General features: G+C 40.0%; 1 protein-coding gene across 3 annotated transcripts in view; it reads right to left on the minus strand.

Moving 5' to 3' along the window:
- MKNK1 (MAPK interacting serine/threonine kinase 1) overlaps window positions 1–14,770 on the minus strand; it is a 29,514-nt gene extending 14,744 nt beyond the window's left edge. Inside the window, exons 1-7 of one of the 3 annotated variants that reach the window (XM_083359621.1) lie at window positions 14,679–14,770; window positions 8,447–8,509; window positions 5,180–5,276; window positions 2,760–2,858; window positions 1,368–1,465; window positions 751–830; window positions 223–296 (exon numbers count right to left, since the gene is read on the minus strand). In XM_083359621.1, coding sequence (XP_083215747.1) covers window positions 223–296; window positions 751–830; window positions 1,368–1,465; window positions 2,760–2,858; window positions 5,180–5,276; window positions 8,447–8,509 — 511 coding nt within the window. In that variant the 5' untranslated portion in view covers window positions 14,679–14,770. Of the gene's footprint in view, window positions 1–222; window positions 297–750; window positions 831–1,367; window positions 1,466–2,759; window positions 2,950–5,179; window positions 5,277–8,446; window positions 8,510–14,678 lie in introns of those variants that run through there. The other 2 variants (XM_083359622.1, XM_083359623.1) reach the window with 2 other exon arrangements.
- Between the last annotated feature and the right edge of the window lie 224 nt (window positions 14,771–14,994).

Consider the following 14,994-nt stretch of genomic DNA (forward strand, 5'->3'; position numbering starts at 1 on the left):
TATTAATAATGCCGCTTGGGTGTATGTGTGTGAAAGCCCTAATAAGCAGGCATATACATAGAATGAAGGCTACTGCTAAGCTTGTAAGTCGCCTTGAGTCTTCGGAGAAGGGCGGGATATAAATGGAATTAAAATAAATAAATAAATAAATAAATAATGCAGGATCAATGTTATCACAAAGTTGGGGGGGGCAGAGACAAAGGAAGGGGAATACACACTTACCTCCTCGCAGTTTTTCAAACACAAGGTAGTACCTTACATTATCTTCAAAAAACTCTATTAATTCCAAAATGTTCCTTAAAAACAAGGCACAAATGATCATGCTAAGTCTTATTTTCTTAATACATCAAAAGGCACAAGTATGCCCAAAAGTGTTATTTGAAATATTCTGATGTTTCCGATAAACAAAAAAATAATCACATTGGTCTAATGCTAAAATCAGCAGTATGAATATGTTTCTAAAATTAATCAATATCTTTAATAAGCATGAAAAATAATTCACTTGTTTTGTACTCTCTCTCATTCCCAGGCATGCATTATTAAATAACTAAGTAGGAGCCAAAAGGAGTTGAACAGTTTTGGTGGAAGCAGCTATTTCAAGTCTATCCTTTGTGCTTTATCCATATAATTTGCCCAGCGATGTTATTTGAGCTCTGCTTTCTTTGCATATACCAAGAACAAACAACTGCTGCAAATCTTATTTTGTGAAATTTTTAACATAAGAGGTTTTATTAATACTGTAATACTTACTTATTGCCCTGACACTGATACAAGGTTTCTACCTCTCGAAATACCCGACTCCGACTATGTCCAGCATTTTTTTCAATTATCTGTTGCAAAAATGAAAAGTGTTTTTTTTTAATGAAAAACATTCTTGCAGAATAATTACTGCATTATATCCAATTCTGTCTGCCTGCCAAGACTGGGCTTTACTGACACATCACAGTCACTTCTTGCACCATTGTACAGATCCAATCAACCCTACGCCCTCCAGATGATCTTTCAGGAGCCTTCATGAAGCATTGGGAAGTAAAGTGAGGGAAATTCCTGTTGCAGGAGCAGAAAATGCAGGAGCATGGTCTTTTAATTTTAATACATTGAAGAAAAACAAACAAACAGAGCTAGTACCAGGTGGGGAACTATGGCCCTTTAATAACTTGTGGACTTCAACTCCCAGAATTCCTATTCCTAGGTCAGGAATTCTGGGAGTTGAAGTCCACAAGTCATAAAGAGGCCATAGTCCCACCTCTGTGCTAGTTGTTAGTGTAGTTAATAACTGGCTTCTTGTAGGAAGCTTTCATAGAGGAAATCACATTTTTAAACAACAATGATTTTAATCAAAAGGAAAATTGTGGTGCTTTCCTCACCTTAACTGCATATTCCTTTCCAGTCTGCAAGCTAAGTGCTCCCTGAACCTTGGCATAGGAGCCCTCACCCAGCATCTCTGCAGTGAGCTTGTACAAATCTGCCAAATAGTAATAGTAATAATACTCCCAAATATAGAAGGAATTAACAGTGGATAATTCAGTAAATTTAGTGCCGATTATAAAATAAAAACACATTTGCTAATAAACAAGAAAAAATTCATCAAGAAATTAAAAATGACAACATGGGAGAAAAGTTTTTCACGTGGAAAACATCACTTCTGAAAGGTTGGGATCCTCTCTGTTTTATCTTGTAGATTTTAATTGCTAATGGTTCTTTCTTTTCAATTATCTTGGAATAATAGCAATGAAATATGAAATCATACAATGTGAATTTCAACTATAGGTAATCCTCACTTAATGATCACCAGTGGGACCAGCAACTCTTGTCACTAAGTGACCTGGTTGTTAAGTGAAACATCACGTGACCACAAAGGACTTACAACATCAGTTCAGCCAGGATCATGAAAGGAATCACCTGTGGTCACTGAGAGAACGCATGACTTGCATTTTTACTGCCAGCTTCTCCATTCACTCTGCTTGTTGAAAGCTGGATGTGAAGTTCACAAATGAAAATCATGTGACCACTGGATATTGCAATGGTCATAAATGTGTGCTGGTTGCAAAGCACCTGAATGGTGATAATATAACCTGCAATTGTGGTAAGTTCAAGAACCGGTCATAAACTTAATTTTTCAACCCTCACTAGTTTCAGATGCTTGCTACATAGAGCTGTTGTTAAACAGGGAGCACCTGTATTTTGTTCTTCTACAGCAGGGGTGTCAAACTGCCGGGCCGCAGGCCGGATGCGTCATGGCAAAACCACGCCCACCCCATTGCCGGCAATGGAAAAAAAAACCTCACGACATGTCACATGACATTGCAAGTTCCGACACCCCTGTTTCTACAGCAAAGCAAAACAAGGACAATACACAACAAGTAGAAAAATGTAAAAAGTTGTTCTTTTAACCCAGTGTTTCCAACTTTAAGATGTGTAGCCTTGAATTCCCTAGCAAGCCATGCTGACTGGCTTTCAATTCGGGGAAGTGAAATCCATGCATCTTAAAAGTTGCTGCGATTGAGGAACACCGTCTCCACTCCAAATCAAAATGCAACACTCTTACCGTATTCCTAAACTAAGACTACCCATAGAGCAGGGGTCTTCAAACTTGGCCCTTTTATGTGGCTGGCTAAGGAATTCTGAGAGTTGAAGTCCACAAGTCATAAAAGGGCCAAGTTTGAAGACCCCTGACACAGAGGATTGATGACAAGGAAACAAATCTACACAAGATCAAAACTACACCCAAACAAAATCCAAGCAGTTATAAATCCAACCTTCAAACCTTGCAGGGAAATGATCTGTGGCTCTTGTTTTCTTTTTTTTTCTCCTTTTGCCATTGTCTGGTATGGGAAGAGGCTGGCTGTTGATTATCTCTATATAGCAGAAAAAGTAGAGCAGACCACTTGTGTTTTTTTTTACAGCAAATATGTGAGAATAATACGATTTCATCCACTTACATTTCGAACATTCTTTTTTTAATCTAGAATTTATTGCCTCTCCCAATGTAAACACAGCTAACAAGAAGGTAACACTATTTTCAAGCAGAGCAGCACAGCAAAATAACAATAGGAAACAAATGTACTTGTGCTGCTTAGCAGCATTAAACTATGGAAACAAAACCATCCCCCAAAGTGTTCAGTGCATCAATTACAAAACATGGGGTACCCACACAGCACATCGTAGGCCCATTTGGAATAGTTCTTTACCATTATTTTTCACCATTTCAATTGTTAAAGCCAAGAACAGGACCATTTTTTTCAGACAATGTAAAATAATAAAGAGATAATGCCGGGGGTGGAGGGAGGAGGGAGAGAATTGGCTTTGTACCAGGTTTTATCAACTCCAGGCAATGGAGCTATATAAAAGAGATTGCATGAATTATAATATGAAAAATCAGCAGGAGCCCAAAAGATATTTGGAATGCAAAAATCCATTCAGCAGAAATAGTACTTTATATAGGGAATAAAAATCTTATGAAAGTCCAAAAGGATAGCAGGAAAAGTGTCTGGGGATTTTTGTCGCCACTTGATTCTGAACTTTTTAAGTTAATGGTACAGTAGTGTGAGACTTTCATCCCTCAAGGTGAAATGTAATTTTTGCTGAATGTTCATTTGAATGGATTTTTTTGTATTCTGAAGGCCTGTCTCCATTTTAAAGTTACTGGATTCAACCTGAATGAAAGGGAAAGGTGTACTAGTGTATTGAGGTTTATTTGCAGAAAAGAAAGAAGTTTTTTAGCAAATGTATTGTTAAATAATTATTTATTTATTAAATGAATTAAAAAGAGCAATAACTTCCCATACCAAGTTAATAGTTTGTCCCACTCAGGAAGTTACTGTTTTATTAAGTTCTGGCCAATCGTCGTCCAAGAAATATATTTCTTCTCTACAATATCTATACTGGGCCAGCAAGTGTAGAGACTATTTCAATCAGTTTTTCCCATCTGACACATCAAAGGTTAAACACTTTTCTTTCACACCAGAAAAAAAGCTTAACTCACTGCTATGTCCAAGTTGTGCTCAGCCATAAAACAAGTGTTACTTTTGCTATTTATTCTGCCTGTGGTTTCAATCAGACATGCAAGACATATCCTTGTGTGACCTGTAATTTCCTAAGATAGTTTCTGCTGGAATGTACCAGAATGACCTTGCCAATTTTTTTTAATGTGTAAGATGGCAATCAATTGTTTTACTGCAATGTAATTATTCCCGTCTAAGTTATCTTGTAGTAGGTTTGCTTTAAAATTATATTAAATGAGACTAGGAGCAATCGGCATTCATCTTCACAAAATTTCTAAGGAAACTCAAGGGCATTAGTGGAGCCTCATCTGGATTGCATTGGGGCTGACTCTTAAGAAATTGTATGGACAACTGTCCACAACTCTGACCTGTTCCCAGCAGCAAACCATAATGCTTCCAATATTGCACTGGCGATGAACACATTTATTTTTCTTGCCCATTGTCTTCCCTTCCTCTTAAAGGTAAAGGTAAAGGTTCCCCCGCACATGCGTGCTAGTCATTTCCGACTCTAGGGGCCGGTGCTCATCTCCGTTTCAAAGCCGAAGAGCCAGCGCTTGTCCGAGGACGTCTCCGTGGTCATGTGGCCAGCATGACTAGATGCCAAAGGCGCACGGAACGCTGTTACCTTCCCACCGTAGTGGTCCCTATTTTTCTACTTGCATTTTTACAGACCCTGACCGCTAGTTTGTAGCAAAGGAGAGAAAACATTTGGTTCCCTTTACTGCCACATAATAGTTATCTAGACTTCTGCAGCACTGTACACTTTGCGAAATTGGTATTCTTGAAAATATTAGGCAAGGTGCAGGTGGCAGAGAACCGCTGCTTCCTGTGTCTTCACTATGTTTATGCCTCTGAGTAAACTACTTTTAAGCATAATTATATCAATGCATTCCATCAGAAACAAAAAGACTTTTATATAATAAGTTTCCACGTTTTCCAACATCTACCAACACTGATAGAGCAAGCTACTATATAAACAGGGAGCAAACCCCACACTCGTTTGCACTGAGTGTGCAAATTTGTACCCAATTGGATAATGAAACATCCAAAAGCAAACAACCAAGCTCAGACAGAAACAAGGACTACACATCAATAGCGCTCTATTGAACACTTCAAGGGCAAGATGCACCCAGAAATAGATCTCAGCTCAGTGGTTTAATATTCAAAGCAGATACCTGATTTATGCTGGATGGGTTTCACTGAATAGAAGGCTGGTGGAGCCTGGCAACACGTTTCATTCATAAATGAACTGGATGAAGGATTACTTTGTGACTGAAAGTAAACAAAAAAGTCTCTATTTAATTCTCCCAATTAATTCTCTCTGTGCTCACTGTGGCCCATAAGATGGTATACAACAGATGGCAATCTATTCTTTATTAATCTATACAAAACATTATGACTTGTTTGTTGTTGCAGAATTACTGTATATGCACATGTAGTCGACCCACAACAAAGTTTCTATTCCCTCCCTGTTCAGTTCTTCTCTATTTCATGTTATATATTCCTAAAGGGTAGATATCTCCCTAATGTTGTTAGCCATACTCAGTAACAACACAATTTATATTAGTTATCCCATGAATCTATGTTGGTGGCAACAATTTGAAACTATAATAGTCATACTTCAAGAGTTCACAAATTCCAGAAGAGAGCCAAAATATTTTAAATTAAACTTCTACCTTACATTACTTGATCTTTGAATTGCTCAATATCGATCAAACATACACTCAGTATCTATCAAATACACATTGTCAAAATATATATTATACATTACTGAGGTAGCATAACCTATACCAGGGGTAGGCAACCTTGGCTCTTTTATGACTTGTGGACTTCAACTCCCAGAATTCCTGAGCCAGCATGGCTGACTCAGGAATTCTGGGAGTTGAAGTCCACAAGTCATAAAAGAGCCAAGGTTGCCTACCCCTGACCTATACGTTCCTATTCTATAAACACAAAGACTTCAACTTCTGAGCATGATTCAAGATGCTGGTCCATCACCTATAAAACCTGACATGGCATAGGGCATGGTCACCTGAGGCACTACCTGTGTCCCATAGTATCTGCCCAGTCAGTTTGATCTAACACAGGGGTGTCACACTCAATTTCATTGAGGGCCGCATCAGCATTGCGGTTGCCCTCAAAGGGCTGGGTGGGCGTGGCCTACTGGGTGGGCGTGGCTAGAGTGTGTATGGTCTACTGAGTAGGCATGGCCAGCTCTACATCGTTCGCATCAAGGGTGCCTATGCGGGCCTGGGCAGGAGTGGGACAGATCTGAGGGTCTCTGGGCCAGGGCCAAGGCAGTGGGGGCCGTTCCCTCACTGTTGCCAGGATGGCTTTGCGGGCCACATGAAACCACTTCGTGGGCCGGATCTGGCCCCCGGGCCTTGTGTTTGACATGTCTGATCTAACAGATCTGGAATGCTCTGAGTTCCATCAAATAAACAATGCTGTGTGTCAGGACTCTGGAAGTGTGTCTTCTCTGTAGCAGCACCTGCCCTCTGGAATGGGGATCCCCACAAAACTCAAATGGCTCCCTATCCACTGCTATTCCAAAGAATTTTAAATACCTGGCTCCTCACCCAGGCTTTTGATGAGGTTGACTGATGCCATTTCTTCTTTTTGGTTCCCCTCCAGGTACTATCATGTACATTTTTCTTTAACTTTGTTCAAAGTAATAGCAGCATTCATTTCTATTCCTGAATGTGGCTTAACAATTGTAAGCCACCAGATTCAACTGCGTGTATTTTTTACATTTTTATATATACAAAAATGTGAAATCTCAGTAGCCAATTTTAGCTAGCCCTGGCACAAATGGCCAGATTCAAATGATCATACAGTGATTTTTTTCCAATTCTGGCCCTGATTGTATTAGTTTGAATAGCTTGCTCTTGAACAGCCAAAATCAAGCCTTCGGTTTCTTTTTTTAATGTTTCAGTTGTAAGCCCATTGCCAGATTTTATATTTGCCCATTTTCCACCCAGTCTTTTTTAGAACCTGGCCATGTCATTCTATTTAAAATAATCAAATCTTGTGTTTATTAAGTTTTATCAAAATAATTCCGACATGGGAAAACCATTTATTCAGGCTAAATCTGCCTGCTTTGTAAGTCCCCCCTACAACTCTGAGAATTCCCATCATATATGGCAGGGGTCTTCAAACTTGGCCCTTTTATGACTTGTGGACTTCAACTCCCAGAATTCCTCAGCCAGGCACACTGGCTGAGGAATTCTGGGAGGTGAAGTCCACAAGTCATAAAAGGGCCAAGTTTGAAGACCCCTGATATATGGGATACCTGTACCTACTCCAAAAAGCACACAACATTGATTCCAGAAACAACTGTTGAACAGAAAAAGTTAGGCCTCTGCTATCTATCGCCAAGGCATTATCTATGTTACTCTATCTTAATATTTGTATCATGAGATGAAGTTCATTAAACCTGCTTGAGAATTTTAGCAGTTATGAAATTTATTGAAGGGATAAGGTGCAGTGTCATCTAAAAGATGGCAGAAGTTGATAAAAACTTCAGTTATATATTACTGAGTTTCCAGAGGTTTATAGACTTCATGATGTCCAAACACATTTAAAGCCAAGGTACATTATAATACTTAGGCATTAGGCAAGCATGACATAGGAATTGCTTCTCTCACTTTATTTTGCAGTGGAAAAATCTCTGCTGGAATAGTACGTTCAGTTCTGGTCACACTTAAAAACCAGACATGAAGCAGCTGGAAGGATAACAAATAGTCTGATAAATGAGACATACAAAGCTTGACTGAGGGTACACCGCTCAAAGAAAAACAATGAAATAAAGATTTGAAAACAGTTTTCCAAAGCATGGTTAACCTTGAAGATTATATTTTTACTAGCTAAAGCAATCCCAAATCTAGATAGACTATTAAGAACAATTTAAGAATATAAGCATGCTGATTTACAGTATTTATTGACTGCCTTTTACTTACAAAGTATACAAAATATAATATGATAATATGACAAGTCTTCCTCCTCCTTTGATGTTTAAATTAAGTGCAACATTTTGTTGGCAAGACTTAAGGAATATTCACTGTAGTGGTAGTTCAGGAATACAAAAAAATGCCCTCAGGAGGGAGGGGATCTCTTTCTAGATACTGTATGTAACTTAATAGACTTCTCTCCCTGTATGTGTAATCTGTGTGTGTCTGTCTGTCTCCCTCACTCTCTGAAGAGAGTGAAACAGTTTTGATTAGGATTTCTATTTCTATGTATCATGAACCTTCGTTCCAACTGTAGTAGTCTCTGGAGAACTCATCTCTAAGAATAGAAAGAAAGAATATTTACCAGACTTTTTTCCCCAAAGCTTCACTATAACTTTTTTTAAAAAATAACATGGAACAGGGAAACATCAAAACATCCAAGCAAACCTAAATCGTTCTAACACAAACAACTGGATGTTATTTGCATTTTACCGTAATGGGACTAGGGAAGCTCTTCAGGTCCGAACTATTATTGGGCCTCATCAAAGTAGACATCTGGAAACAATGAAAACGTCAGAATTAGCCCCAACCTTTAGAGAACTCTTAATATAGCTGAAATTCTCAGAATGCTATATCTCCTTAGATGGAAACCACAAGATTTGCAAGATACCATAAAGAAAATTGAAGATAATTTTATTCCATTACTGGAAGACATAGCCAATACAAAATTTTACATGATTTATATCAGTTCTTGATATTCATTAACTTAGAGCTTAATAGTGATTTTTAGCCTTTTAAAGCAATATATGCAATTATTTATGTTTAATTAATGATGTCCTAACCTCCATGACCCCTTCATGGATTACTGCCTTGTCATGGCGAAGGGGCTTGCGTAATTCAATGAAGCTATGAGCTATGCCGTACAGGGCCACCCAAGACGGAAAGGTCATAGCAGAGTGTTCTGACAAAACGTGATCCACTGGAGAAGGAAATGGCAAACCACTCCAGTATCTTTGCCATGAAAACCCTATGGACAGTACCAAAAGGCAAAACGATATGACACTGGAAGATGAGCCCCTCAGGTCGGAAGGTGTCCAATATGCTACTGGGGAAGAGCAGAGGGCTAGTACTAGTAGCGCCAGAAAGAATGAAGCGACTGGGCCAAAGCCGAAAGGAAGCTCAGCTGTGGATGTGTCTGGTGGTGAAAGGAAAGTCCGATGCTGTAAAGATTTTTTCTCCATAGGAACCTGGAATGTAAGCTCCATGAATCAAGGAAAGCTGGATGTGGCCAAACAAGACATGACAAGAATGAACATCGACATCTTAGGTATCAGCAAAATAAAATGGACAGGAATGGGTGAATTTAATTCAGATGACCATCAGGTATACTACTGCGGGCAAGAATCCCTCAGAAGAAATGGAGTAGCCTTCATAGTCAATAAAAGAGTAGGGAAAGCAATACTGGGATACAATCCTCAAAATGACAGAATGATCTCAGTTTGAATCCAAGGCAAACCATTCAATATCACAGTAGTCCAAGTCTATGCCCCAACCACCAGTGCTGAAGAGGATGAAATTGACCGGTTCTATGAAGCCCTACAGCACCTTATAGAACTAACACCAAAAAATGATGTCCTTATCATCATGGGGGATTGGAATGCTAAAGTAGGAAGCCAAAAGATAAGCGGAATAACAGGCAAGTTTGGCCTTGGAGTACAAAATGAAGCAGGGCACAGGCTGATAGAATTTTGTCAAGAGAATACGATGGTCATAGCAAACACTCTTTTCCAACAACCCAAAAGAAGGCTCTACACATGGACATCACCAGACGGTCAACACAGAAATCAGATTGACTATGTGCTCTGCAGCCAAAGATGGAGAAGCTCTATATAGTCAGTAAAAACAAGACCAGGAGCTGACTGTGGCTCAGACCATGAGCTTCTCATTGCAAAGTTTAGGCTTAAACTGAAGAAAGTAGGGAAAAGCACTAGGCCACTCAGGTATGAATTAAATCATATCCCTGTTGAATATACGGTAGAGGTGACAAATAGATTTAAGGAATTAGATCTGATAGACAGAGTGCCTGAAGAACTATGGACAGAGGTTCGTAACATTGTACAACAGGTAGCAACCAAAACCATCCCAAAGAAAAAGAAATGCAAGAAAGCAAAATAGCTGTCTGAGGAAGCTTTGCAAATAGCTGAGGAAAGGAGGAAAGCGAAAGGCAAGGGAGAAAAAGAAAGATACGCCCAATTGAATGCAGAATTCCAGAGAATAGCTAGAAGAGATAAGAATGCCTTCTTAAATGAGCAGTGCAAAGAAGTAGAAGAAAACAATAGAATAGGGAGGACCAGAGATCTTTTCAAGAAAATTGGAGAGATGAAGGGAACGTTTCATGCAAAAATGAGCATGATAAAGGACCAAAATGGCAGGGACCTTACAGAGGCAGAAGAGATTAAGAAGAGGTGGCAAAATTACACAGAAGAACTATACAAGAATGAGCTTAACATCCCTGATAACCACGATGAGGTAGTCACTGACCTCGAGCCAGACATCCTAGAACAGACATGTCAAACACAAGGCCCGGGGGCCAAATCAGGCCCGCGAAGTGGTTTCATGTGGCCCGCGAAGCCATCCTGGAAAGTGAGGGAACGGCCCCCGCTGCCTTGACCCTGGCCCAGAGACCCTCCTTCTGCCAGAGACCCTCAGATCTGTCCCACTCCTGCCCAGGCCCCCATAGGCACTCTTGATGCGAACGATGTAGAGCTGGCCACGCCCACCCAGTAGGCCATACGCACAGGAGCCACGCCAACCCAGTAGGCCACACCCACCCTGGCCACGCCCGCCCGGCCCCCTGAGGGCAACCGCAATGCTAATGTGGCCCTCAATGAAATTGAGTTTGACATCCCTGTCCTAGAATGTGAAGTGAAGTGAGCCTTAGAAAAGCTGAGCAACAACAAAGCTAGTGGAGGTGACAGTATTCCAGCTGAGCTATTCAAAATCTTAAAAGACGATGCAGTAAAAGTGCTACACTCAATTTGCCAGCAAATTTGGAAAACTCAACAGTGGCCACAGGATTGGAAAAGATCAGTTTACATTCCAATTCCAAAGAAAGGCGGTGTCAAAGAATGTTCAAACTACCACACCATTGCACTCATTTCTCATGCTAGTAAAGTTATGCTTAAAATCCTACAAGCTAGACTCCAGCAGTATGTGCATCGAGAACTACCAGAAGTACAGGCAGGATTTCGAAGAGGCAGAGGAACTAGAGATCAAATTGCCAACATACGTTGGATCATGGAGAAAGCTAGGAAGTTCCAGAAAAACATCTACTTCTGCTTCATTGACTATGCTAAAGCCTTTGATTGTGAGGATCATAACAAACTGTAGCAAGTTCTTAAAGAGATGGGGTGTACCAGACCATCTTATTTGTCTCTTGAGAAACCTATATGCGGGCCAAGAAGCAACAGTGAGAACTGGACATGGAACCACTGATTGGTTCAAAATTGGGAAAGGAGTCCAGCAAGGCTGTATACTGTCACCTTGCCTATTTAACTTATATGCAGAGCACATCATGAGAAAGGCAGGGCTAGATGAATCAAAAGTTGGAATTAAGATTGCCAGAAGAAATATCAACAACCTAAGATATGCAGATGATACCACTCTAATGGCAGAAAGTGAAGAGGAACTGAAGAGTCTCTTGTTGCGAGTGAAGAAGGAGAGTGCAAAAGTTGGGTTAAATATCAAGAAAACCAAGATCATGGCATCCGGCCCTCTCAATTCCTGGCAAATAGATGGGGAAGAAATGGAGGTAGTGACAGATTTTATTTTCCTGGTCTCCAAAATCACTGCAGATGGGGACTGTAGCCAAGAAATTCAAAGACGCTTGCTCCTGGTGAGGAAAGCCATGGCAAATCTAGACAACACACTAAAAAGCAGAGACATCACCCTGTCAACAAAAGTGCGCATAGTCAAGGCTATGGTCTTCCCAGTTACAATGTATGGCAGTGAAAGTTGGACCATAAAAAAGGCTGAGCGCCAAAGAATTGAGGCCTTTGAACTCTGGTGCTGGAGAAGACTCCTGCGAGTCTCTTGGACTGCAAGGCGATCAAACTGGTCAGTCCTAGAGGAGATCAACCCTGACTGCTCTTTAGAAGGCCAGATACTGAAGCTAAAACTCAAATACTTTGGCCACCTAATGAGAAGGAAGGACTCACTGGAGAAGAGCCTAATGCTGGGAAAGACTGAGGGCAATAGAAGAAGGGGACGACAGAGAATGAGGTGGCTGGATGGAGTCACTGAAGCAGTAGGCGTGAGCTTAAATGGACTCCAGAAGATGGTAGAGGACAGGAAGGCCTGGAAGAACGTTGTCCATAGGGTCGCGATGGGTCGGACACGACTTCGCAACTAACAACAACAAACCTCCATGAAATTTTTAAATCCTTTGTTCATTCATCTACAGTTTCTTCATTCTTTATTATCCTTTTAATATTATTTAGATACCATCTTTAATAGCTAATAAAAATGCCTTCCCCAAAATAAGGCCTTCTCAAAAATGAATGCTCCAGCACGGTGCCTTTAAAATTAAAAGAAACAAAAACAATTCATTTTATTCTGTTTAGATAACTAATAGGCTTATAGCACAAAATACATGGATATGTGCAAATGTGTGTTGCAAGAAGCTAATTTATTACCAAACTGCTTCTCCAATATTTTTACCATGTTATAGATACCTGTTAAATCCAATTTATCATATTTTATATTTTCATAGAGTAAGCTTACTCTTCTACAAACATGAAGTACTCTTTGAAGAGTACTTCATGTGGGAAAGTGAATAGTTAAAGAGAAGGAAATAAAATGAAAAAGATGCAAATAATAATTGCCAATAAAAGTGGCCATTCACCAAACTGTCATTTGTTGTATGTATGTGTGTGTGTGTGTGTGTTTTATATATATATATATATATATATATACACACACACATTATATATATACATACATACATACATACATATATATATATATATATATATATATATATATATGCGTTGTGAGCATCTTTTTCATTTTATTTTTCTCTGATCTTTCCTGTTACTATTCACTTTGCCATAACCATCAAAGTAAATAAACTCCCCAAGAATACTTCATGTTTGTAGAAAAGTACTCTATGAAAATGTAAAATATGATAAATTGGATTTAACTGGTATCTGTAACATGGTAAAAATATTAGAGAAGCACGTTTCTTATCACCCTACAGGTTAATCAGCTAAAAATAGGAATTACTTTCATAATAAATTTAATTCAGCTTACTTCCATTGGAATATTATTCCACTGAAATAATATTTTGCCCAAGGATGGCCCCTTGAGAGTTGTAGTATAATATACAATTAAAATGTATTTATGAGACATATGAAATAGGTGGCTCACAACAAAATCATTAAAACATAAAAATGCTTTGTATCCTTCCTTCCATGGCGCCATGAAAACCCATATTCCATAGTCATTGGCTCATCCCCATCCTAGCCCAGAGCTTCAGGGAACATCCTAGTCTCCACAGCCTTCGGGAAGGCTAACAAGATTGGGGATCCTAGGTGCAGATCTCAGTAGGAACACATTCCAAAGAGTCAGAGCCAGCTACATAGAAGGCATGCCTCCAAGGTCCCATGAGATGACCACATTGAAGGGAAGGGACCTGAAGCATCCACCTATCTAACCTTGTTAAAAAGATAAGTTCTCTCAGTGAGAAGCAGTCCTGTTCTTTAACCAGGTCCTCAGCAGGTAGTAACTTTACTAGTGATAACCAGTATCTTGAATTGCACCCAGAAAGTAACTGGAAACTAAAACAGCTCATACAGCATCAGTGTAACACAGGTGAAGTATGAGGTCCCCAGAATTTCCATCTAAATACTCCCCCATCTAAAGCGTCCAGTCAACCACCTAGCAGATTGGGACTGACTTCAGCTCCAACAAAAAAAAGAAAGCATGATCAAACCTGGTTAGTAAACTGATGGGAAAATCTACTTTATAGACTAGATTGGGAAATGTTAAAAAAAAAACAAATGCAAGAGGCAACAACAAACCACTTCCAGATTTTGGCCAAGTGATGTTCACATATGCAGTCATTTCATCACCAGGAGTGAAATTTGTATTGAGAAGACTATCCAAATACAGATATTTACAGTATAATAAATGTGTTTAGTTTTTGAAGATGCCATGCTTTTGTTGTTTTTATTGCAATACATTAACACAACCAATTCCCATATACTGTTGTAAAATGATTCCTAAAAGGTCCTTGGCCAAATTATTTGTAAATATATCCAAGTTCAGGCACCATGAGAAAAAATTCTGTCTTTAAAAACACATATCCCAGATTAAAAAAAACAGTGCCTGAATATAAAAAATAGTGCCCTTACAAACCCCAATGTAGACTGGGCGATAATATTGCAACTAGGTTCTCACATCTCCTTTCTTTCATCTCACACACATGCACACAAATCACAATGGACCCACAAGACCCTGACCTCCTGAGAACACAGGAGTCGAGGGAAGCTTGCAAATAAATGCCTCACCCCATTTTCTCTTTCCTCCTTGCCCCACCACACCCCAAACTTGCTCAACCAACCCTCTGTATTACTGGAGGAACCATGGCCATTTCCCACTCCAAAAGCCCACCCGGTACTCGAACCCCTCGACATCTTCCAGTCCCAGACAAGATTCCCACCACCACCACCAACAGCCCTGGCAGCGCTCCTGCCTCCGATAGTTTTACGCCCGCTCCTCCGGTTCTCAGCCGCTTCTTCCACCTCTGCGGTTGCCAAAGCGCATCCCTTCCTACTCACAACCGGCTCCTACAGCCACAGGCCAACACGCTCTTAATAAAGGCGGAGCTATGAGCAATTGCCCCGGCCCCTTAGAAGCTTTTCAATCAAGGAATGGGTGGGGGGGGAGGGAAAGCAGGAAAAGTATGCGCATGCTCAAATTTGCCCGGGCTTTCGTAGTTGGAAAGGTTTAAAACCGGTTCAGGGAAAGCCGGGCTGGGC

This window comes from Vipera ursinii, assembly GCF_947247035.1.
Source record: "Vipera ursinii genome assembly, chromosome: 3".
Classification (NCBI taxonomy): Eukaryota; Metazoa; Chordata; class Lepidosauria; order Squamata; family Viperidae; genus Vipera; species Vipera ursinii.